Genomic DNA, 26,978 nt, shown 5'->3' on the forward strand with positions numbered 1-26,978 from the left:
CTTAGCAAGGGTGTTTTCTTTACAATTATTTGGGGGAAAAATGTATCTTAGAAAATATAGCAGGCTATTATGTTCTAATTTTATGAACTGCCATCTACTTAAAGAATCTGATAATTATTAAACTAAAAGAAATATAGAAATATGTGAGTGATTGAGATGTATAAAATCTTACAGTTGGTAGAATATGTAAAAGTTCCATCCAGCCTACTTTCAAACCCAGTGTAGTTTCAGAAAACTGTTTTGAACATACCAAAAGCCTTCAGAGGAAGTATCAAGGGTGCTCAGAGGTTCATAGAATATATTCCCTGAGCTCCTCAGACATAGGAAGATTGTAAGGGCATTTTTATCTTATCATTACAATCATCTAAGCAACAACATATAATCATGTACCATAACTGAGCAGCAAATGAATAACAGCAAATAAAATGTAATTACTAAGTTACAACCCTTCAAATCATTACATCTTAAGATAGATATTCCAGGATGGATCATTTCAGCTGTAGATAACAATTTCCAAATGCCTTTTCATTGTCTATTTGTATTTTTGGAAGGCAATCCATTGTCTTTTCAATTCATTTATTTTTTTATTTTGCTTTAAATTGGGATGGTAATCTCACAAATCATAGAAGCCTTTTTATTGTGTATGAGAAATTAAATAACGATTTTCATTGTCGATTTTTTCAATATTTTAGAGTATTTAGACCGTCTGCACTTAGTAAGGGTGACTGTATCTTTAATATAAACTAGTGGCTATTTCGAGCACACTTCCTTCTTCAGAAATTAAGGCAATTACTTTCCTGTCACTTCCTTTTTGTAGGCTTTCTTCTAACAAAAAGATAAAAAGGAAGGTAAAAACATATTTAAAGATAAACTAACTGGTGTGAGGAAAACTATGTGTTAAACAAAACAGTAGAATTTGTTTTATCATTTTATTGTTAGATTAACTATTTCAACTCCTCTGCCCTGAAAGTTTCGATACTTTGTCAAATATTTAGATTATGTCTCTATTTTATAAAGTGTAGGAAGGAGTGATGCAGTTTCTAAAACCACAAAAGGTCAGGGCATAGCAAATACCTAGACATGTGTGGTCCTATACCCAACATGTGTGCCTTCATTCAAGAAAGTCACCCACATTTTACTATCGTTCCATTTTTCCTATTTTATATTGATACAGTGCATATGTTAATAAAGAAGCAAAAATATTAGTAAGTAAAGGACCCACCAATATTCATATAAAAAGATGTCATTATTGTACACAGATTGTGAATGAAGCTCAGAAAGGATTCATAAAAGAGTAGAAAGCACAGCTGCTAAACTTAGAAAGTTCACAATCTAGAACAATAACAAAGTTTGCTTTTTATTCACTTAAAAAAATCAATACCCATATTTTAGTACCCGATTTGTTATCAATATTTTATTTCTATATTTCTCTCCTAACTCTGACTCTTAAAAAAATATTCTAGGTCAAGGCATGTAAAAATGAAACATAGATATCTATCTATCTATTATAATAAAATGATGTAAATAAGATTCAAGTATATAAAATCAGGCAGCCCCATCATCTTATGCTAAGGAATCTTACGGGATTTTTGCAGTGAATTTAGATGTGTATCAAGTCATCTAAAACAAATGTAATCCCACAACTGTGCTGAGTAAATCTCAGGTTTATTACTGGACTAAGAGTGTACAGAGACCATCCTCTATGACTAGAGCTGACAATTCCTCTGCCGTGCTGACCCTTGTCTGGAGTTTACAGCATGAGCTTGGCTACTAGCCAATATGAACAATGTTTAAATTTTTTTATGGCAGCTCAATGAGCTTTCAAACATTCATCTCCTTACTTACTGTGCTTAATAAAAAGCAAGCCAATGTATTTTCTCATTTCCTTTTCATCACTAATAAGAGTAACCATCAACCTTATGAAGGATATAGTCTGGTTTTACTTCCAGCTTCTTCTCCCCAGTAGCTCTGCATTGAAGCACAAATAGAATACCATTATCCCACCCATCATCATTACACAGATTTGGATATAAAGCAGTGTATATCTTGTCACTAAAACATAACAACTATATAAAGTAAAAGCCCTTGGGAATTACTTCTGTACTTGGACATCAACATTTTAAAGGAGTTTTACTGTATTAATGAAATAGTTGTTTTATACAAGTCTTTATATTCTGGAAAGTTTCAAAGTTCACAAAACTTCTTTTTAAGAAAATGATTTATTCATTTATTTGAGAGAGAGAGAGAGAGAGAGAGAGGAGGGGGGAAGGGGCAGAGGGAGAGAATCTTCAAGCAGATTCTCTGCTGAGCATGGAGCCCGACCCAGGGCTTGACCCCAGGACCCATGAGATCATGACCTGAGCAGAAACCAAGAGTTAGACACTTAACCAAGTAAGCCAGCCAGGCGCCCCACAAAATTTCTGATAGCAACACAGAACTTTGTAATCTATGACACCAATAACATTTCCAAAGACAAGAGTTTCATATGCGTTCTTCATATAAAACAACCTGATTATTAATTTAGGAAGCATGTACATTCTAAGCCATATTTATTTACCTAAAAGAGTGTAATGATTTATTATTTAAATTTTAAAGATATGCATAATATATTTATTAACGTATTTTGTGTGCTGCCTCCTTCTAAAAGCAATACAATAAGAATGTATGCAGCAGTCCAACACCATCTGAAGTTCAGTCTGATATTCTATTCCATACGTCACTCGTCCTGAATTCTTTTAGAAACAAGATGTTTAAGTATATTCATAAGTACACATATTATAATAACTATATGTATATGCTAAGTATAGAGCACTAATGAATGTATGTGGATATATTTACTATGCATCCATGTATGCACCTATACATGCATATATGTACATGTCTCATATGTCTATAGGCACATACACTTACACACACGTATACATATACCTGCATTAATATTTACATATACATATATATATGTGTATATATATATACACACATACATACATGTATGTATCTCAGTGTTTATGAGCTTTGAAAATACCCAATAGGTGTAGCAGACATGTCAGCCATCTCCAAAATTCATTACCAATCTGCCACTTGGAGATCTGTCAAACTAATAAAGAAGCATATTGTGCAAGCATACACATTGGGCACATAGTGAGTATTTTCTGGGTCCTGGTTCCCCACTCACCATCATCTCCTATCAATCATGTCCTCAGCAACAGCAGGGGCAATGGAAATAGAAGCAGAGGTAATTAGAGGTGTGACTCAGTTCCACATGCACGGAAAATAAAGGCCACAGATACCCTGTTAAAACATGTTTGCATTATAGTCTTACCCAGTTCCATACTGAATAAAAGAGGGAAGGATTATGTTAATGAATGAAGTTCTTGCCTCTTTAAGCAACTATTGCCAATCTTTTTTTTCTGAACTCTAAAAACCACATTCTCTTGCCACTCCCTTGGGTGCAAGAACTTGTAAATTTTCACATTATTGTCACTTAGAAAGTATCATCAAAAGAAAAATATTAGCTTATTATAGTATAAGAAGGATTGGGTTTCAGAATTAGACCTGTGTTTATAACCTGGCATTGTGAACCAGGGCAAATTAGTAAATTATCTTAGCTCTGCCCTGGTAAATATGGCTAACAATATTTACTTTCTAAGGTTTTTGTTGAGCATTAAATGGTATGTTAATCATTGAGTACATACTTGATAATCAATACATGGCAATTCAAATGTATTTATCACTCATCCTTGAGTCAGGATACCTACAATTCAGGATGCAATAGATAACCATAAAACACTTTTTGAAAGCTGAAGAATAGAATACAAAGGAAATATATGAGGAAAAAATAAAATTGTTATGTGAGTGTTTATGATGATGTGGAGAAAAAGGAACCCTCGTGCACTGTTGGTGGGAATGCAAACTGGTACAGCCACTTAGGAAAACAGTATGGAGGTTCCTCAAAAAGTTAAAATAGAACTACCCTATGATCCAGAAATCCCACTACTGGGTATTTACCCAAAGAATATGAGAACACTAATTCAAAAAGATATAGGCACCCCTATGTTTACTGCAGCCTTATCTAGCCAAATTATGGAAGCAGTCTAAGTGTCCATCAACAGATGAATGAAGAGGAAGTGGTGTATGTATATGTATACACATATACAATGAACTATTATTCAGCCATAAAAAAGAATGAAATCTTGCCATTTGCAATGACATGGATAGAGCTAGAGTATTGTGTTAAGTGAAATAAGTCAAAGACAAAAAACCATATAATTTCACTCATGTGTAATTTAAGAAACAAAACAAATGAACAAAGGGGGAAAAAGAGACAAATAAAAAAAACAGCCTTTTAACTATAGAACAAACATATGGTTACCAGAGAGGAGGTTGGGGGAGGGGGTGGGAGAAATTGGTGAAGGGGTTAAGAATACACTTACCTTGATGAGCAATGAGTAGTACACAGAATTGTTGAATCACTATATTGTACACCTGAAACTAATGTAACACTGTATGTTAACTATACTGGAACTTCAAAACAAAACAAAACAAAAACCTGCCCTCTGTTCTGCAAATTCCTAAACATCCTTGTTATTTTACGCTTGCCTAAATAAATTTCTCATTTCATGTGGAAAAAAAAATTGTGTTTAGCATCAAAAAAGGAATGTTGCAAGGGCATAGCTATTTGTAGGATGTAGGAAGACACGATTCTGTGTTCTTTTATAGAGAATGCAAACAAGACACCATGACCATGACCATGACATGAATCAGTTTCCAGAAGTGAAAATAAGCCAGTAGAGCCCGAGGAACACAAGCATTCCTGGCATGGGAGCCCAAAGTCAATGTCTGCGACGGGTCTCAGAAAGTGGACGGAGTGAAAAGTGTTGAATGACATCCTCAAAAGCATCTTATAACAACTCCAGCCCTGAGTTGCACAGGCTGTTTCTAAAAACACAGGATGGTGGACTTCCGGTTCCTCACGTCCTCTGGTCCTCCTCACTAGGGAGCTCGAGGGAACACTGGCCACACACAAGCGTTCTGCACTCAAATTCCAGTTTCACGACTTACCAACTGTCCGATTTCTCAGCGTATCTAGTCTCCTCTCCTGGGAAATGAGAACCTGATGGTGCCTTCCCCACTGGCATTTGGGAGAATAAAATAAAGCACCGAGCTCAGCTGTAAGTCAGGAGACAGACACCGCTGATGTTAAGGTGCTGCTCTAGTATCAAAAAGGAACCGTCTTAAAATTAGAACCAAGGAACTTTTTATACCAAGGTTATTAATACAATATGCCCTGTAAATAACCACATCTACCTGTCATCTTTGCATTCGTATCACATTACAGAAAGAAGGGAATCAAAAGTCAGATTTGATTTCATGTCAGCACGTCAGAGCATCCTAAAAGGGAACTAACTCCATAGCAGCTGTCTGAACTCTTTGCTTAAGGAAACACCCTCAATCTCCAAATGCTTTGTCTTTGATATCTCTTTTATGACTCTGTTCACATTCTCAGTCCGTGTACTACCAAATTCCAGCCCCTGAATGTCAGGCACTTTTTCCAGCTCCGTGCAAGTAATATTCTTTTGCTCTTTTAAAATATCCACCTTCATGTGAATATTCCCGAAATCTTTATTCTTTCTCTCACATAAAGAATCTTAGTTTGGGTTTTCTTTGCTTAAGTGTCACTTTCCATTTACCTAAGTAGTTAGTAAGACTCCATATGCCTTTAAAAGTTATAGAAATTTCTAAGTAATGTCTAAGTAGATCCCAGAAAGGGTAAGTCCTGAGGTACCATCATGAGATGCTTGAGCTTGGGTTCCAACTTAGGTTCTGCTAATGTGTAATTTGAACGTTTAGCCTTAATTTATGCTTCTGTAAAAGGAGGCATTATTCTAGACCAGGGTTTCTCAACCTTGACATGGTTTGCTTGGATAATTTGTGTTATAGAGGCTGCCCTGTGCATTGCATGATATTTAGCAACATCTCTGGCCTCTAAACACTAGATGCCAGTAGCAATCCCCACCCCAAGCTGTGACAACTGAAAATGTCTTCTTTAGAGATTGCCATATGCCCTTGGAGGCAAAATCACCTGGGCTGAGAAATTAGTCTGTGCTTTAAAATTCTATGGGTGGTACAATGAAAGAATCTGCATTAGCATTTTTTTTCGTGATATTTCCATGAAAATCTAATTTCCTTGAGGGCAGGGACATTTTTCTGTTGTGTTCATTCCCTATTTCCAGTGGATACTTGGTATAGTAGGTATTCATTACATTTTGTTTGATGAAAATGAATAAATGATGGAATATTTAACTCCACAGAGATTGAACCTCTCCATTTATTACCTCTTAGCAACACATTTTGATGAGTCTCTAAGCAATATTCATCTTTTATGCTTACTCCACTTTTTTTCCTTATGAGCTTATGGATATTGTCCTTGCTTCCTTTTAACATAAATTCAGTTCAGCTACCCTTTAGAATCCAAGGTGCTTGGGAGCAAGAACTGTACTGTCCCCCCCCCCCCCCCCATTCAGGTCATTAATCAACTCTGGATGCCATAAAACCTTTACACATGTTGACTGATAGATTGGAATATCCCATCTTCAATATAGCAGCATGAGATAGGCAGCAAGTGGGTCCAAATCTCTGAAATATAGATTTTCCTCTCTAATAACTACCAGAGAAGCAAAAATGTTCCTTTCCAACCATTTATATATACAGATTCATTTCTGAGTTTCAGAAAACTTTACATGTTCTTTATGCATTAATTCAAGAATGGTATTCTCTCGTCCCATAGCATATGTTTTCTCTTTTTTGTTGAAAGTAAGTCTTCATGTCAAAAAGCAGCAGCTGTTCCCAATTATAGCAACCACTTTTAACCTTTTGTGGCATTGTACTGACCACTGAACAGAGAATTCAGGAATATTTTACATGGAGGGTCTTTCACTATTAGAAGCCATTCTTACTTCTTATTTTTATTTTATTTTTTATCGAACAAAAAGTCTGTGACTGTTCACATGATGGCTATGAGTTTTATGGTCTCAACTCACCCTTGGAATCTCTGGGTCTCTTCTTACAGATCAAATCTGTGATTAGAAGTCCAGCACTGTGAGTGTTTCTAAAGGGCAATCAACAGCGACATGTCTCAGAGGACTACTGGAAGAGTGGTAAATAACAACACGACCAAAGTTGAAAATACATTTTTCCTACATGATATCACGGATTCTGTTTCCTAAAAGAGACATCCATAAGTGATTACTGTTATCTGCCAACAGGATGTTTTGTCCACATCCTGGAAGATGAGAAGCTACAAGAACAGAGTATACATGCAGTCTCTCTAGTCATGATTCTTTCCAAATGGCTCTCACTTTAGGAGCACTTTCATCAAACATTATCAAAACTTATACTTCTCTCTACAATTGCTTTCTATTAAAGTTTAGTGCCAGCTGTCAGAGCTGTAATGTAAACCCTTATTAGCTCTTATAAGTTCTACTCTGGAACTAATAAGGGATTGTCAAAACTCCAAACACAGACAGAAGCGGGGCGGGGGGGGGGTAGAAATCACAGGAAAGAAGGTGGAAAGTGCACAACAAATCTGTACTTGCAAAGCAATCTTTGTGAAACCATTACCAATGCCTTTCACAGAATCTAAGTATCTCAAGAGGGAGAAAACGATCTACTTCTTAGTTTATTTTGCATAAGGTTTGGTTTCCCTTCCTCTGAGAGGCGTTGACTAAAAACAATGAAACAAACTGGAAAAGTTAATGAAATCTCAATAATCTCTTTTTAGAATCATAACCTGCATTCTGAACAAAATTAATGGGATTCTTCAAATTTTAAAATACAGAATCTTTGAATCTTTAAAATATAGAATCTTTCTGAATAGCTGGAAAGAAAAAGCACGTTGAAAAATTAAAGATGAATATTCTCTACAGAAGCTATAGATTATGTATCAGCTTTAAATTACTTGCAGCACATCAGAATAAGGAAGACTGTCTATATGAACCCCAAAGTAGGCTAAGTAAAGAAATGAAATTTCAAGAGCTCCTTCAGAGCTCAGCTACTTGATGGTATATTATGATGTCAGATCCACGAGCTATCCAACAAGGTCATACATATTAAGATGCCAAATAACTCTAATTTTATATATTCAAAATAATTAATATTCCACCTCTCACAGAGAAATGGGCTTAGATATGTCTTTTCCTCAGAAAATTATAATCACTTTTCAGATGGGTTTGCATTTAACAGATATTTAGTGAGTGGTATACAAAAGTGTCCTGATCTTCTTCTAAAAATGAGACTGAAAATGTGATGACAAAAACAACTTCTTTCAAGTAAAATTAGAGCTATTTTACTTTCTGCAATTGAAATTATTTTTTTTCCCATGTCTTAGATTCTCATAGTAAATACTGTATTGGGAAGCACAATCCTCATTTTTCCACAGACAGGTTCTCAAACTACTCCAATGAGGAAATTATTTGTGTTCCCCAAAGACTATATATTTGGCATACAGGTGTTGCCTAAATAATTATTTCCACCTTTGAAACACTAGACCAAAGTATCTGAAAGTTCACAGATTTTAGCATAGTAAGAGAAAAAAAGAATGATATCCTAAAAGCAAATACTCTATGGCTATTTGACAAGGGATGATTGTGAAGTGGGTTAGAACCTTGGGAAAATATCTTAATACTGATCTATAAAATGGCCCTCCAGCTCAAGACAAAGACTAGAAAAAGACATATTTAAAGAACAAATGTCTTATTATTTTTCCCTCTTTGAACAATGGAATTGACAAGATTATATAACCAACATTTTACTAACAGGCGGTAATTCTCATTTAGTTGTAATCCTGTGTTAGACTGTTACTAACATTTCTAGAAACACTGCCTGTGATTTTTAAGGTCTTTTATAGTGGTTTCATTGATGATCACCTAACTTGTACTTATTAATTATGAGTTATTCCAATCGTTAGACATGAATTCATTCTACTCCTTAGAATTAATGAGTCATATCTCTTCTAATATGTTTGCAATTGAATTGTCTCTGATTGCTCAAAATAATCTGTTTGGTGTTTGTACAAAACAAAGAACTCACATTTCTTTTTAGTATCTTAAATATGCAAAAATCCATGCTTTAAATTTATACTGTTTGTTTTTATACAGACTCAGAAATGAACTACAATACTTAAGTAACTCACAAGCCAAATACACTCTCTTATTTTTCCTCTCTTTTTCATATTTTAAAGGACTTTTTATTTAATTACTGTTTAGATGGTACATTGACATAATTTGATTGAAAGTTTCCAGTAATATCATATAGTAATTCATGTAAACACATTTGGCAGTTACTTCATACAATTTATACTGTTTTCTTCACTGGTTTTTTCTTTTTTTTAATATTCGGGTGATTCTTAAATATACATAATAAATACCCAAAATAAATCAAATAGATATGGTTAGTTCTACACAGAGTCAAGTAAAATATTTTGACAAATATTTTTACTTACTTGATTATGTTTTTTTGATTCACGTGATTCCTTCTAGGCAAGAACATTATTTATTGTTATAACCTCCCCCATTACCTAAGCTAGTCTTTTATACAATGAAACGTTAGGACATAACACAGTGAAAAACTTCTGGGTTTAACATTTTTGAAATGTAGAATTTTTATTTTATTTTGCTATTGTTGTTGTTTGCTTGTTCCTAAACTATATTTTCTTAAATCAGTTAAAACATAAAAGCTTTTCTGGATCTACAATAATAAAAATGTCCATCTCTAACTTTAAGGCTGTTTTTGAATAATCAGCAGGGGAAAAAAAATGCTAGAAGGAATAAGAGACGAAGTCAAATACCAGATGGGAAAAATCAAGAGTGACTGATGTTAAGAAGAAGAAAAATAAAAGCTAACAAGAGGAGAGTGGAGGAAATATCACCTATGATTGAATAGCCTAGAAGCTTAATGAAAATAAAAATGAAGTCTCCTCAGGAAAGGAAAACGACAACCAATGAATAAATAATGAATAAATACATTCATAAAAGATCTTTTCTCTCCCTTAAGGTATCCTTAAGCCGTAAGGTTTAAGGTTAGAGAGAGGCTGTTGAATGGACGGGTTTATCCCATCTGTCTTAACACAGATGAAACAAGAAAGCAAGGAAGATTACACATTCCAATGACGCCGATGACTAACAATAATGCAATAATGATGATGTTCAAATACACTTTTATGGAGGAAGAAACTGAGGTTCAAACTGTTTAGCCACACAATTGATAAACAGCATTTCTGGTGCTCTTGAGTCCAAGCACTCAAACATTTGTCAGTGACAAGAGCCTTTTGCTAAATAAAACAATTAAATGCAAACTGAAATTTGAGGGCAAATGGGGGGGGGGGGGGGAAGAGTTCTGCATGGTGTTAATGGGACCAGAACTTATTATACAAATTGGTGAGAAGACACAGACACTTGTATAAATCAAGAGTTTTATAACTATTATAAAGCTGTCAAATGTATCTGTTTACTTGAGAATTATGTACATTATTACTTATCAGTGGCATATTTTTTTATTAAAATAAACGCATTGGTTTGAAAAGTCAAGGGTGTGCAACTGTTCACGGCAAAGTGGGAATGGAGGGTTATCATTTTAAATTCTGGGAAAACAAATAAGTTTTTCATAATTCAAGGTAAGAAACTTCAGTGAAATAATTAAAAGATGAGTAATTTCAGTGCAGTAATTAAAGGATAAGTCAATGAGTACTAGGCGTGTAAAACAAAAATTATTTCAGCATCTATATAAATAGTTTGAACTTTGCTTTATTATAGGTACGGTAGTCAATTGATTTTTTGCAAGTCAGAAAAACAATATTCATCATAAATTCATAAAAGAGAAAAGGTATTCTCTCAGGTACCAGATACTAATTAATGAATAGGTGAGATAAAGTACTAATTCATTAATTAGTATCAAGATAGTTAGGTCGATCTAGTCTTAACTTGTTGGAACTGTATGTGACCTAACAGTCAAATGTGCTCATTTCAAATTAGATGAAATGAACATCGTTACGTGTCTGAAAGACCTAGTAGATCCAAAGATAAATAGCGTAAAGCATGTTCTCTCTAGAAGTTACATTCTAAGAATGCGTGGTTGGAATAGTTCATTCAGTAAGTATTCATTCAGTAAGTATCTAACTGAAAACTTAATTATACTCTGCTAGTTCTAGGCATGATGTTCCTAAAAAAGGACAAAATGTGGCCCCTTCCTTCAAGTAACTTCCAGTCTGAAAACTGGACAGAAATGCTTCTTTGTTTGTTTGTTTGTTTATTTATAACTAAGCTTACCGCCCAGCACCCAGCGTGGAGCCCAGTGCTGGGCTCAAACTCAGGACCTGAAGATCAAGACCTGAGCCGAGATCAGGAGTCAGATGCTTAACCTACTGAGGCCCCACGTGCCCCGGAAAGAAATGCTTCTGAATTCATTAAACCATTTGAACTCCTTGCAGTTCCAGAAGGTGCAAACAGACTCAGTAGTAGGTGAGAAACTTCGAATGAGATTTTCGATTTTCTCTACCTCCTCTGTCAGAGTAATCAGAATCTCCAAATCCTTTTGTTGTTGAAAACCTGACAGCTTCTTTGAGAGTTTCTGAATTGACAGAGGAATGAATGGAGAATAAGAACTCATATCCTAAGTCCTAGGTGAAACAAACATAATTATCAATAATCATCAAAAAGTCTAGCTGTCTTCATACATCACATCAAACACACTTTTCTAGTAAGCTGCTAATGTACAAAAACAAGGAACAAAGTTTGCATTCCACAATGAATGCAAAGAGATAAAACACAGAGCAAGAGATTCTTCAGTGACATTAATAAGGTACTTGGTACATTAAGTCTAAACAAAGTTTGTAGGAGCAGGAATATTTATAGTAACGTCCTGGTATCTGCCTCAAATGTAATTAATTGACTATATAAAAATCCATTAGCATTCTCATTTTTTCTCTCCTAACTAAATCAAGGCAGATAGCATAATTCATTAGCCAGGACTGAAAATATAATAATAAATTTCACAAGGTTCTCTTGGCATTAATGCAAAATTTCTTCACATCTCCAATCTTAAAAAGTTTAAAGAATTGTGCTGGGACGTAAGAAATACAAATGATTTCCCTAGCGAAATAAATCAAGTATATTTTGAATGTTAATGATTGAAAACAGCAGATGATTAAGGTTTATAATTTTAATATTTAATGTTACCGTTTTAAAAGAGGTTTATCAAATCCTCTAAAAACAACTCAACCTGCAATTTGACCACATCCAGCCAGTTCAGCCAGAGACCAGAAACATGGCCTAAATGCTTAAGCCACATACAGTAAATTAAAAGAGATACCATGATTTCTTCCTCTATCATTAAAATGAAAGAAAACCTATTTAAACTAAAGCCATATTTTAAAATTATATATTACAGAAACTACCAGAAAAATGAAGTCTCATTCATGATTTCTTACTTTTCTTATTAATTGTTACATTACTCTTTATCAGTTTTAGCATGTGTAGTTATTTTTTATGTGCATTTCTATTTTACCAAACTTATTATAGTAAGCATTCTCCCTTTTTCTGCACTTGCAGTTTGAACGGCATGCAATTCTACCAATACTTCTTTCACTCTTTTCTTATTTTCTCCCTCTAACCAATCCTTAAAGGAGAAAGGTGCACCACTCTCTATTCTTAGCTTTCCCGTGTTCATTCTTTCTTAGCAGAGTAAAGAAGACCAGCATCTTATTGTAGAAAATTTTAATTTCCTATCACTTATATCCTCCCACACCAATGCCTCCTTCCTCATTAACACTAATAACTTATTTTTAGTTTAAGCTGTCATTAACTGAGCTCTGTTTAATAATTCAGTTAAAGATCAATGTTTCTTTAAAAACAAAGTCCAAACTATTTACCCCCCCCAACACACCCACAGATTTTTGAACTATGAACCAAACTAATATAACAGGGATAATGTTCATCTTTGTCTTTTTTAGTGTGCAACACAGGATTTGGTACATATTACAGACTCAATAATTGTTGAATAATTGAATAAATGCTCAAAAGATATTTTCCACGACTTCATTTCAGGAAAAGTGTATTGTTGTGAAAGTTTGCATTATATAAAAGAAAAATGTAATGCTATGGTTAGAATTCTGGTCCTGTTTACAAAGATACCTTTGGTTTTAATTGTAGTTCTGAAATTGATTGGTGATTTTTTTATAGTAAAATGTCTTTATCAATATTTTTTACTATCAAATGGATATTGTCATATTTTCAGCATTTACTTAACCAAACTTTAACTATCCCAATCCATCTACAGTAGAATAAATAGTTCAGAATATTTCATTACTAAAGTCAGAACAAATGACCTGATTATGAAATTTAGCTCCTTTATAAAGCCTCCTTGTGGAATAAGGTCAGAACACAAAACTCTAATGGGACTTCTACCCATTTTGAGATTTTAAGATAATGGTTCAATAAATAAATTATAAACTTTATCTTCTGGAATGAGTAAGCTATGTAAGATAGTTAGCCTCTTTTCCTTAGTCCAAACAGTGATGATCCAAATCTGTCAATGCAAAGGCTTCTCATCATTAATGAACAAATTCCATTAGGAATTTGGAAATACTCAAAATTAATCTCTCCTTCCCCTACATTGCCAAAGTCCTTTGTACCCCTGGTACAAGACTGATTGGTCTGTCTTGCATTAAAATTATTCATTTATGTATTTGTCTTTCATTATGTATTTGTCTTTCACATATTTACCTGTAAGGTAGATATAATCCATCCATGTTTCCCCTGTGTCTAGTGCAGATGGTCAAAAACACTTATTGAATTAAATTTGATAGACTTTCTTTTTATATATCTAAGATGTTTAGTAATCTATATATATCCATATTTTATTAGATATCGCTCAGGCTAGGCTTAGTCTTCCCAAAATATTATATTTTTGCAGGTAACGCTTCTTTCTAAAAATTCTAGAAACAAAGATGTGGGAAATAAACTGAATTATATTAAACCTTATATTAACAGATTCTTGGTTACTTTATGCCAACTCACTGTGGTCCTACTCTTCTTTCAATGTACAGTACTCTTAACTCCAGGAGAATTTGTGTCCTTACGGGGTTTCTTGGTATCTGTCACCACTGGACTAAATCACAGGGAAGCAGTGTAGATTGAGGTTAAGATGGGAGCCTTTGGAATCAGACTGCCTGGTTTCAGAACTCCAATCCAACACTCACTCATTAAAGAAACTAAGGCAACATATTTAACCTGTGAAAGCTTTGTTCTCATTTTTTTTAAATTTAGATAATAATAATAGGTACCTATAGGTTATTTGGGGGAATAAATAAGATAGTTTGTAGACATGACTTAGCAAATAAACACACTGGTATCTAGTAAGTAATGACATTAAAAGAAAAGGTGAGTTCTGATACAATGCTTAGAGTGAAATAGGCACTCATTAAATATTCTTTTAAATAAGGTCAATGAGTCTTGTTTTCTTTTGTGTTAGGAAACTGAAAACCTATGGTTGCTGCTCATTGTGTTATAAAATTGTCCTGAGATGTTTAAAATCTAGCTACATGTGTGTTCCCTGTAGTGGGTACGTCAAGGTGTTGTCCCATCTTTTGTAAAAAAGATTACACAATATTATTTGGAAAAAATTTAAAAAAACAAAACTGATCTCATGAAATACATGAAGTTTGTTTAGCTCTCTTTTCATCTGCTTCTTTTCTGAGGATTACTGTTCCTCTCTGAGCCTGAACAGAAGCACTGCTGCTAAAATGTTGACTTGTGAGAGTCATAGCACGCTATTCAGACCAGCCTACAAGCTTACTAGAAAGCTAACTGAAACATTAAAAACAAAAAAAGGAAACCATAGCCACCACAAGAAACACCAGCATCATCACCGACAGCAACAGCAAAATTACATCCAAGAACCAAATACAGAATTAATTGGTTGAGTATTGGATTTTTAAGACATAGTACAGTAATGCCAAACTAATATATTTAAACAAGTATTTGTTAAATATATAAATCAGAAGAAAGTAGAATACCTCTACACATTGTCTAATAATCCGAATACACAAAGACTTTGTGATTGTGAAAAGAAAGGAAACCAAAAGTCACCTGGAAATATCGGCAAACGTCAAGATATAAAAAAATGTTTCACCTTTAAATTACATCACTAAAAAAATCATCCCCCCTTTAAATTACAATCACATCTCATTTTTGTGGACCATCTCCAAGTCTACTACAATTATTTTTGTTGACTTAACTTTAAGATCTTTGTCTTAAAATAATTTGCTATTTATATATATGTATCTCATTCTGAAACTAGTATTTTTAAATGCTGAGAAAGTCTGTGATGATAAAGCATTACTATATCAAAAAGGGTCTGTTGACATCCTTCAACGTAATAAACAAGATTCAAGGTTATAAAACTTTCACATAAATCCTTATCTGTAGGGGAACCTAAGTGGCTGAGTCAGTTGAATGTCCTACTCTTGATTTTGGCTTTGGTCACAGTGCTGGGGTTGTGGGATCAAGCCCCATGACAAGCTCCATAATGAACATGGAACCTACTTATTATTCTCTCTCTCTCCCTCTCCATCTGTCCCTACCCCCACCTTGTGCATGCTCTCTCTCACTAAATAAATAAATAAATAAATAAATAAATAAATATCCTTATCTCTAGGAGTAAACTTGGAATATAATTGAATAACATAATAGTTACTTTAAAAAGTAGTTCAGTAAATTAGAATGAGGTTAAAAATAAAGCAATTCTGATTCATTGTGAACTTGCTGAATTACAACTTTGTGACTCTTTTATTCTTCTATGAGTTTGTCCTCAAGACAGCATATAAAATAAGTTTGTATGCTTTACTTCTACTAATACTTTTATGTGATTCTATTTGCCTTACTGATACTTATTTTTCTATTTCTTGTAACTTTCAATAAGATTTTAAAACATACGAAAATTATTTAAAATCCAAACATCTAATGATTAAGTTTCTTGCCCAATGTCATATTTTATGAGATAGTTCTGCATAAATTCATACATATTATTAAGAAGGAAACATATCTATTTCTCTCCTGGTATGGATATCAGAGACTGGTTCCATAGAGACCAAATTAGAGAGACTGGACAATTTTGAAATTCCTCCTGAGTTAGGCCATTATTATTTTATTTAAAATAATTTTCACAGGGATGCCTGAGTGGTTCAGCTGGTTAAGCGGTTACGTTCGACTAAGATCATGATCCTACGGTCCTGGGATCGAGTCCCACATCGGGCTCTTTGCTCAGTGGGGAGCCTGCTTCTCCCTCTGCCTGACACTCCCCCTGTTTGTGTGCTCTGTCTCTCTCTGATTAAAAAAATATATATTTAAAAAAATAATAATTTTCACAAATATCCTATGTCACAAAGAATACCATAGAGACAAAATATGATTTAAAGTGGATTATAAAAACTATTGAGATTTCTCTCCCCTCATGTATATAAGGAGTAGTATCTACTATGTTGTTTCGATTTTAGAACTTTCAAAACCATACTTAGCAATGATATTTCTGATGGTGCTTGCCAAGGATCTAAATAACATGGAGAAGTATGAGGCTAGAGTGTAGCTTTTGCTCTCATTAAGCTTTTTTCTATAGATTATGTCTATCATCAAACCAAAAAGCTATTTTCCATTCACACTGTTAGAAAGGTTAATTTATGTATAAAGTATATTCATTTCTTCTGCATGGTTTGAGATGTAGTGAATGGCTACAAAGAGAATACGAAATTCAATTTCTTTTTCAGAATGTAACAGCAAACAAAGATATTAAAACAAACTAGATTCCCAGGACTAAGTAGCTAAATTCTCCTATGTATTTATACATTTTAAATTTTAATAATAATTTCAGTGTGTTCTTAAACCTTGTCTAATGCAAAATTAACAAATTTGGGGATTAGGTGGAAGTTTTCATCTGATATATCAAATTTTATATGAAAAAAAGATTATTTTTAGTTAATTTTACTTCAAGTGCAAAGAGCATTTTAATAAAAATCAACTTGGTGACAGTATTCAGATTCTTTGCTACTATATTAAGGATAAAATATGCATTCCAACCTAAGGTGTGGTACAGATATTCTCCTGGGCAGCCTAAAGGGCCAAACCATGAAACAATATATATATATATATATATTAAAATTACCTCTCTATATTTCAAACACCAAGGTATCAACCCTGGATTTTAAAATAACATCGTTTTTATTAAAGCACTAATGCATTGTAAGTAAACACATATTTGATGCACAGACATCACCAAAGACTGTATTTTATAACAGTGAAGTACGTACCACCCTGAGATAGAAAAACACATAGTCAACACAGTATCTAATTCTGTTAGAATTAGATTACCTGAGTGCCAGTGATGTTTCTTCCCTCTACATAAAAGAGGCCAATTTTTTTTTTCTTTCAGTTGATCTAGAGTTACAATACCAGAGTCATTAAATAGCAGACAAAACTTAAAAATAGCATATGTAACATCTCTCATGGGGTACAGGCCAGCACCACACAGTCAAAAACTGTTAATATTTCTACAACAAACTGTGGATCAGCACATGAAGTGAGATAAAGTTGGTCTATAAATAGACTCTGTTCAGTTTGAGGCATGTTTTTCTGCCAAGTGACTTCAGGCTGGGTTCATTTCTTTCAGTTACTCAATGAAAATAAACTCACAGGTGAGCAATACCACTCTAAGGAAAATAGAGAAGACTTACCTTGGCACATAAAACCTCTTTCTTCATAGCCAGCATCACACGAGCACTTGCCAATGGGTACAAGCCATTCGCCTTCTGTACTGCAGTACATCCTGGGAGGATCTTCCTCCTTAGAATTGTTAACACAAGATCCTCTAACCTCCACCAGGGATTGGGAATCCATGGGTACTGTGTCTGGAAACATTGCCAGATTCTTCACCGTAAATGGGCACTTTTTGAAGTACACTCTCACAGACACCAAGGCAACACAAGCGCCGACATCTTGAAATGCCAAATAAAATCCCTTTTTGTTGACAGGACCTACTTCTCTAACCTCAGTGTTGAGTTTCAGAATACGATCCCCAAGATCCATTTGGGTGAAACTTTCATCAGCCGCAATGGTGTCAATCTTCGTAAACTGATGTTCTCGAAATTTGACCCCATGATCATCATCAGACTCCATGTAGTACAAATTGAAAGTCTCCTTGCAAGTTCCCAAAACCAATGGAATGCTATTGCAGTCCCGTAGAGTGAACTTGAGCTCCACGTAGATCTTCTGAGCTGAGTTCCTGGGGACCCAGTTTGTCCTCAGCCAATTATTTTGACTATGATCCATGACATTGCACACCTGGTAAGTCCTGATGGGTGTGTAATGTTCATCAACACCACTGATCTCTTCCCACTGAAGAATCAAAGAAGAAGAAAATGAGAGGCAGAATTAATGAATGAAGAATAATAAAGAATAATGAATGCAAGATGACGGTGTTAATGAAATCACAGGATATACACAATTATTAGAGAGAAACTTCAGTGTTACTCATTAAAGATCATGACATGGAGCAACTCCATAACATTCTTATAAGTAGGTTCATTATTTGCAAGGTTCTCCGAGTTCATTGATGCTGAATAATTTATAATTTTGATGAATACATTTGAATTGTATTGTGGTTTGTGGGATATTCAGGAAAAAAGTTGCTTAGCAATTGATTCTACCTAGACAAATATTCCAGCATCAAAACCTCAAATCAGTTATCTCAAATAACACTATGAAATGGTTTTTTGTACATATGGTTTTGATTGTGTTTTATTTGTTTGTTATTTAAAAAGAGAATGAAAAATACTGCTGCCTAAAATAAATTTTTATTCATCTTTTCCCAATTTGGTCCAGAATTTAGTAAAATCAAAATCTGGCAAAATAAGGAGAATCTAAATGATATCCTTACCACATATCTCCATGCATGACATTTTTTAACATACTCAGTCACTTCAAGGAATATATGTCGATGAACTATGAAAGAAAATTTGAAGTAAAAATACAAACATCCCTCCCCCTGCCAACAGAATAAAAACCGAATAGTTACACACAGAAAACAGAAGATGTAAATGTAGTGAACAATTCAATTCTTAATATCTTTTACTCACATTGAATTTTACACAAGCAAGAAATAAGTGGCTATTTGGGTTTTTGTTATTACAGCGGTTAAGGTTATCCCAACATTTTTTTCAATGCAAAAACACTTAAAGTTTCAAGACTTTTTAGGACAGTGAAGCACTGCTTTCTGTGATCCTTAGAATGGGTTCTGGGAAGCTTTTAAGCTGGCATCATGTTCTTTGTGGTGGTACTTATAATTCTGCAACTATTATACCTTCTGTTTCTAACTATTATACCTGTGTCTACACTTCTTTTGCCATGCCAAATTTTGCCTTATGTTGCCAGGAAAACCTATCTTTTGTCATGTCATACTTGAATTCAAAGCCTTCTAGACTGCCCATTGTCTATACAAATAACTTCAAACTCTTTAGTTTGGTATTGGCATTCTTCCAAAAACCAATTCCAGAATATATTTATGTTTTTCTAAAAGTCTGAATGGAGATTAGTGAATTACATATTTCAAATACTATGTCCTTGTCAGTGTGAACTTTTTTACTGTTGTCAAAAGCCATGTTAGATCTTCTTTTGTTTATGGTATAACCCCAACTTGACCGTGCTCTTTTCTCGTTGAAACCTTCCATACCCGTGCCATTCTTAAGAAACATTCTGTACTATATAACTTTTGCGGGTTTTTTTCCCCAATTTTTATTTAAATTCTAGTTAGTTAACATAAAGTTCAATATTGGTTTCAGAAGTAGAATTCAGTGATTCATCATTTATGTACAACACCCAGAGCTCATCACAAGTACCCTCCTTACTCCCCATCACCCATCTAACCCATCCCCAACCCTACCTCCCCCTCATCAACCCTCAGTTTATTCTCTATCTTTAAGAGTCTCTTATAGTTTCCCTCTCTCTTTTTTTTCTCCCCTCCCATATGTACTATATAACCTTTATTAAATGCCTTATGCATTTATAATTTTAATCCATGATGCATGTTAAGATTAGTTTAATTTTGTTTCATCTGCATTTGCTACATTTTGGACCTCTTCATAACCTCCATAATATGCAGCACACAATTTCATCTTTTGAGAGATGTATAAAAATTATCATTTTTCTCATATGTGTAGCAATCATTCAAGGGAGTACAAATATAAATTTCTTACAACAGAATATATTTTAATTTTGTAAATAAATATATAAATAAAATCCTTGTGAAACCCATTAGAAATACATTCTAAATTCTTTTCTCCATTAAGAGAGTTAATTATTTTCATCAGGAATGGCAAGTTTTCAATACTTGACTAAATCGATGGCATTTAAAATATATGAACATTTTTCTATTTTTATATATTAAAACACACAGGAATTCCAATCCATAACTTCCAGTCACAGCACTAGATAAAATATTAATTTATTTAATTGATGGTAACAACAAGGAAGAAATATAGCATTTATTGGCCTTTAACAACATTAGAAAAACAATTATTTACATTAAGATGTTTGAATTATCAAATCCAATTTGCAGACCCCACCTATATGATAAACAGTTTAAAAACTTTTATTCTCCCTTGCTCTCTACCAACCTAAAAACAAAACAAAAGCAAATAGTAAAAAGCACTAGTTATGTTAATAATCTTAATCATTCAAGGTCTAGAATATAAGAGAGGCACCCATTTCCTGGAAGCGAAATTGGCTTGACTTCACTGTCATACCAAAAGTCCAACAAAGGAATAAATTTAGACTGTTTTAGAAAACCCTAGACATGATATACAAAATATATCTTAATATAAGAAAAGAAAATGCCCACCCGGTACTTTTAATATCCACTAATACACCATTTTCAAACATGCACTCTATGAATGTATTATACAAGGATCTCTTAAGAAAAAAGGTGTACATATAATTCTCAGTTCTGATGATTTTACACTGAGTTGCCTTTAATAGTAAAGTCACAGTCAAAGTAAAATTCATTTACATGTTTAATATCAGAAGAATATAAAGAGTGAACAGAGTTGGAACTTCAAAAAACTCTGATGTTAAAAACTCAGTATTATGTAGAATCTATTTACATTGGTTCTATAATAGCATTGTAAAGAACTATGATAGAACTAGGAAAAGACTCCATAGAATAAATGCTTTACATAGACATTTTACAGAAAATTAGATCATGGATATCATTATTTAAAAATAAATTAAGTGACTTAAAACTTTTTAGGTCAAGGTTTTTTGGGGGGCTTTTTGTCTTTTTTTTTTTTAACAGAATAGATATGAGTTTGTACTTCAACTGATGAACTGGTTGTAAATATATTCTGCTATGAATAGTATTTTACTAGACATCAAAGAGAGGTAATGACCATATAGAGATTTTCATCATTTGATATAAAATATGATTTTAATTATAGAGATCTCACTGTAGTTTAACATTTTTCCTCTCAATGTTAATTTGGCAAGCTATCACAAGTCCTTGAATGCAGAGGTAGAAATTGCAAGAAGATAATGCAAACAGCACCAGCATGCTTTGCACATAAAAGGTTGCAAAGAACAATTATCACTTCATTAATCTGTAATGAAGACCAAATTGCCTGTTAAGTGATGGTGGTTTGCCATCGCAGTCCACTTGCAAAAACAGCAAGTTCCAAGCCCTAGCATTTGCTGGGGACTAAAGACAGTAGAAATAAAATCCCTAAGTGAGCATTTTCTCAACAGTAGCAGCAACAACAGAAATCATTAATTAAAGCTATGGCTGTAATGTTTACACTTTAGAAACTTAAAGAATGTCCATGTTTACCCTTTCTTCCTACTCTAGGACCTAATGTGTGATGTTCATAAATTATTAGAAATACTATATTGCCATAGTAATTGTCCCAAGGAAAACTTGGAAAAAGAAAAATGGGTGTCATATAGACTTGGTGACATATAGAATCAGGCGGTACAAAGAAAGCATATTTCCCTTCATTTTCCTAATTAAAAAAAAAAAAAAATCTCAGCAAGGGGTTTTCTTCAGCAGAAGGGGATACAGAACTAGGAAGAACTCAAATTTTTTTCTAAAGGTTAAATTCCCCCAATTCAACAATTCCTAATTCCCACATTCTTACTCTGAGCTTTTATTATTAGACCACAAAGCCCGGAGCTGAGTTCTTCGTTGTTTTTTTTTTTTTTTTCCAAATTATTACAACCATAAGAAAATCCTGTATCCAGACTTCCTTCTCTAAAAAGGTCATTCTGAAACTTATTCCCAGAAGCATAAACACAATGAACCTCCCCACTATCAAAACACAGGGTAGGATACAAAAGAGACAATTTGTATTTTTCTAGATAGAACAGTTCCTTGTCACTGAGTGAAACATGTATTTTGAGAGGAAAGCATATTTTTAATAATTGATCAACATTTAACCTAATAACCATCATTCTGATAAATCTTAATTATAGTAATTAAGGATTTATACTCTATATTAATTACTCTCTTGGATACATTTTTTAGCTACTTGCTTAAAGGGAGTATGGAGGAAAATGTTTACATTTTCTTTAAGAGAGGAGAACCTGTAATATGTTTAGTGCATAGGCTAACATAGTTTGGGAAATACTTGAAAAGTAAGAAAAAGAACTTCCCATGATTTACCTTATAAAATTTAAAGCCAATTTCTCAGAAATTTACAGATGACAATAAAAAGAAAATGATCACTGATATTCTTGTGTTTACAACATTACATTTGCATTTCAATGGCTAATAAGAAACATATAATTCTGCACTTTGCAATGTGATAATGATGACTAATCTTGCACTCAATAATTGTATGTGATATTAAATTGATTCATATTATTCTTTCTCCACTCATGTTTCTTACTCCCAGGTTTATTCCCATCTGTACACACACATAGCTATTTCAAAATTCAGTGTTCATCCTAGAAATATCTGAACATTTAACATGCATCAGCATTTTAAAGCTGGAGATGCATAATCCCTTAGAGTAAGAATGTCACCATCAAGTGTCAGGCACAGCTATATCTACAAAAATCATTATATTTCCATTTACTCATAGGTTTTTAGCCCAATCTGGTCTGAAAAGCACACATACATACAGACACAGATATATATTTCTAATAGTATTACATGAAAAGGTAGAATAAGATAAAACAGTTGAAACAAATGAGGAATACATTTTTTTTTCCTTAATTTTCTTGCTGTTGATGTTGATTTTTGGTCAAATCAGAGAACTACATTTGTAACCAGGGATTGAAGAGAGAGAAGGGGATTTGATGTTGGAAAGCCAGTATCAGGTAACAAGGTGTGGTTAGAGTCTAAGAATAGAAATGCCCAAAAGGGGCTTGCCTGGGGCGATATGGCCGACAATCTTCCTAAAATGACTACAATCCACGCCCCCAGCCACTTTAACCCCTAAGTATTCGGCAGAAAGTTGATTATCATCAAATTAGAATTGCCTTATTTAAATGGAGAGGACAACATCCCACTTGGGTCAAGTATACTGACAAGGATTGAAAAATCAAGAAAGGAGTGAAAAGCCAGAGATTATTAATAAGGAAAGCCAACAAAAGATTTCAGAGAGTGAGACAAAGAGTTAGAACCAGGGCAATATAAGAGCCCTGTGCAGAATTCTCAGGAACATTGGATGCACCATGTTACTTTCTGTAGTTGTAATAAGCTGCAGCCTGTTAACGGCAGTGCCTTCAGAAAGCTTTTGGGGGTGGTGGTTCTTGGGTCCCCTATCTGGGTCTACCTTGGATCCTCTGTCCTTACTTTCTTTAGCCAGTGTCTCACACTCACAAATGGTTCCATCCTCATTCTCAGTAATTCTCAGTTCCTTAAACCTCTGGACTGAGACAAGAACCAGAGTGTCCCCTGCTTCTCCATTCCATGATTTGATTTTAGTCATTTTCCTTCCAGCTGGGAGTCAGTGGTACTGTGCTGAGATCTCAGGGCAGTTGCCACATCTTTGCACCTGTGGACGAGTGTGCCATATTTCTGACCACACAGTCTGTCTAATTCCCTACATCAATCGTTCTTATTTCCAGCTAAACATTAGTCAAGGACCTGTTTAAAAATACTGTTTCATGGGCATCTATCCAAACTAATTCTTTTTAAATTGCCTAGGCTATTCTAACATACCCCTAAGATTGAGAACCAATGTTATATGAACTTGCCAACTGGATTATTTTTCTCTGATATCTACTTGACTTGGCTACATACTCCAATACCAGCTTCCAAGACTTCTGAATCTCCTCAGAAACTTTGTCTAAAGTTTCTAGATAGCACTTCTCCTTCTCTGTAGAATGGCCTTTTCCTCAGCCCTCATCCCATCTGTTTGAAGATTTTGGATTTGCCAAGTCCCAGACATGCCTTATAGAAGCTCACCTGAATAACCTCATCTTCTACCTCCCACAAAGATTTGTAAGATTCTATTAAAACAAATAAAGTAAATCTCAACATAGTGTTCTTCTATTTCACATCTGGTGGTAAATGCAAAGCATGTGCATTACAAAAAGATGTAAACAGTGTGTGTGGGAGGGTTACCTTCAAGCACATATTTCTCCCGGCATGAAGGCCAGAAAACTGGTTTTAGACATGTTACTTTTTTTATAGTTTGCTATAGTTTGGTAGTTTCCTACCATGATTTTCTGTGGTGATTTCGATATTCTAAGATGCCTCTCTCATAGTAGTTTCATTAAATTCTACATGCACTTATTAAATATTTCTATGTAAAGCTTAGATTAGAAACTGTGGGTAGTAAAAAGATAAGTAACATGTGAATTTTGCTATCCAGAAGTTGATGCTGGAGAGAGAGGCAAAGTGTCACATAAGGCAAAGGATGATACGCTTGCTCTTCAAGGTACTGCAAAGAGCTGTGGAGAAAGGAAGCATTTCCACTGGAAGGAAATTGTGGGAAAACATTAAGGAAGAAGAGATGGACAGATAATAAAGATAGAACTTCTACAGGTAGAAAAATGGTGCCATATATATATATATATATATCATGTGTGGGAACAGAACCTGTTCAAGGAACTAGATTCCAGTTAGGATAGAACACAGGGCACTGAGCGGTGGTCTGTGGGCAGTTACTTATAGCAGAGGGGTCAGGGCCGACGTGGAAATATCACCTGGCATGCCTGGTTTTCATTTGCTACAGTGAGAAACCACTGAAGAGAGGTACATGGTCAGCTCTGGACTGAGGGTTGATTCTCCAGGGAAAAGGAGAGGGCTTTAGAAAGACCACTGCAAAATCAAGAAGAGTGGCCTTAAAAAGATGACCTCTATTGAATGAATGTACACTGAACATTTCCCAAAAGATTATAAAAGGATATAAGTGTTTCTTATGAATGTATGCAGGATACACCCACAAATGCAGAGAGTAAGACAGCTCATTATATTAGAACTTTTTGATGCCTAAAAAATATCTCAGAAAGATTCCTGTTTCTACTGAAATACTGCAAGAATGGACAGAAAAAATATCATGGAACATGCACATAAATAAATACATTTATTTTAAATTTTCTCTTATGAAACAGTGTTCTCATTAGATTCTACATATCTCCTTTCAAGAACATTTAATTTATACATATTGAATAACTACTGTGTGCCAAGTTCTATATCAATAATTTAGAGGAGACAAGGTACCTGTACTTAAGAAATATATTGTCCTTATGTTATATTCATTGTTATATCAACTTTCATTTTATAAAGACATAGTCACTTATGGGGCACCCAGGTGGCTCAGTCAGTTAAGCATCTGCCTTGGGCTCAGGTCATGATCCCTGTGTCTTGGGAAAGAGCCTGGCGTGGGGCTCCCTTCTCAGAGGGGAGTCTGTTTCTCTCTCCCTCTCCTTCTGCCACTCCCCCCAGCTTGTGCTCATGGTCTCTCTCTCTCTCAAATAAATGAATAAAATCTTAAAAAAAAAAAAAAAAAAGACATAGTCACTTATTTCTTTATTCTTATTCTTTCTCCTTTACACAGTCTCTGGTTTGGCTCATCTTCCCCTCTCAAACATCTAACCCTGTGCCTAAAATCAAGTAGCCAATTTACTAAATTTACTAAAATTAAATATCACGTAATGTGCCTAATATTAAATTACATAACTAACAAAGCACAGGAGTATGCTTTTGGATACATAATGCATTGAATTTTAAAAATCAGGGGCGCCTGGGTGGCACAGCGGTTAAGCGTCTGCCTTCGGCTCAGGGCGTGATCCTGGCGATCTGGGATCGAGCCCCACATCAGGCTCCTCTGCTATGAGCCTGCTTCTTCTTCTCCCACTCCCCCTGCTTGTGTTCTCTCTCTCGCTGGCTGTCTCTATCTCTGTCAAATAAATAAATAAAATCTTTAAAAAAAAATCAATATTTTGTATAGTTATGTCTCAAAGAGTGGCCCTACTGAGTAAATATAAAACCGATTCCATGTTTATAAGCATTTTTGCATTTTTTTAAAAAGAAGCAGGAAGTGAATTTCTAAAAACTATGTGTCTGTAAAGTTATGATAAAGATTCTTGACTAATTGAATTTAAATTAAAAAAAAGAAAAAATCACTCTCAGAAAATATATAAAACATGATGGAAGTATAATCTGTATCATGCTTCTTTTTTATTTTTAATATTTAAAACTTGGTCTATTAAAATTCTATAAACAGAGAAAAAAGATTTTTGGAACAGATGGTGACAAAATTTTGGAAGATGAAGAAAAAGAATCTTAAAGTCTGGGAGATGGTGGGGTGGCAATGGAAAAACTTTCAAAAACGCATCAAAATGCTTAAAGGTCTACCAAAAAAGAGTGAATTTCTAGCCAGAGGAACTGACTTGCAACAGATATGATGTACTAAAATATAAAATATACCATGGGGA

The 26,978-nt window shown here is 34.2% G+C and overlaps 1 protein-coding gene across 3 annotated transcripts in view; it reads right to left on the reverse strand.

Moving 5' to 3' along the window:
- EPHA3 (EPH receptor A3) overlaps positions 1–26,978 on the reverse strand; it is a 348,397-nt gene that overhangs the window by 234,248 nt on the left and 87,171 nt on the right. For all 3 annotated transcript variants that reach the window (XM_044381195.3, XM_026490828.4, XM_044381192.3), the window contains exon 3: positions 17,777–18,437. In XM_044381195.3, the coding sequence (XP_044237130.1) occupies positions 17,777–18,437 (661 nt within the window). The remainder of the gene's footprint in view (positions 1–17,776; positions 18,438–26,978) is intronic.

Source organism: Ursus arctos, unplaced genomic scaffold (genome assembly GCF_023065955.2).
Source record: "Ursus arctos isolate Adak ecotype North America unplaced genomic scaffold, UrsArc2.0 scaffold_4, whole genome shotgun sequence".
Lineage (NCBI taxonomy): Eukaryota > Metazoa > Chordata > Mammalia > Carnivora > Ursidae > Ursus > Ursus arctos.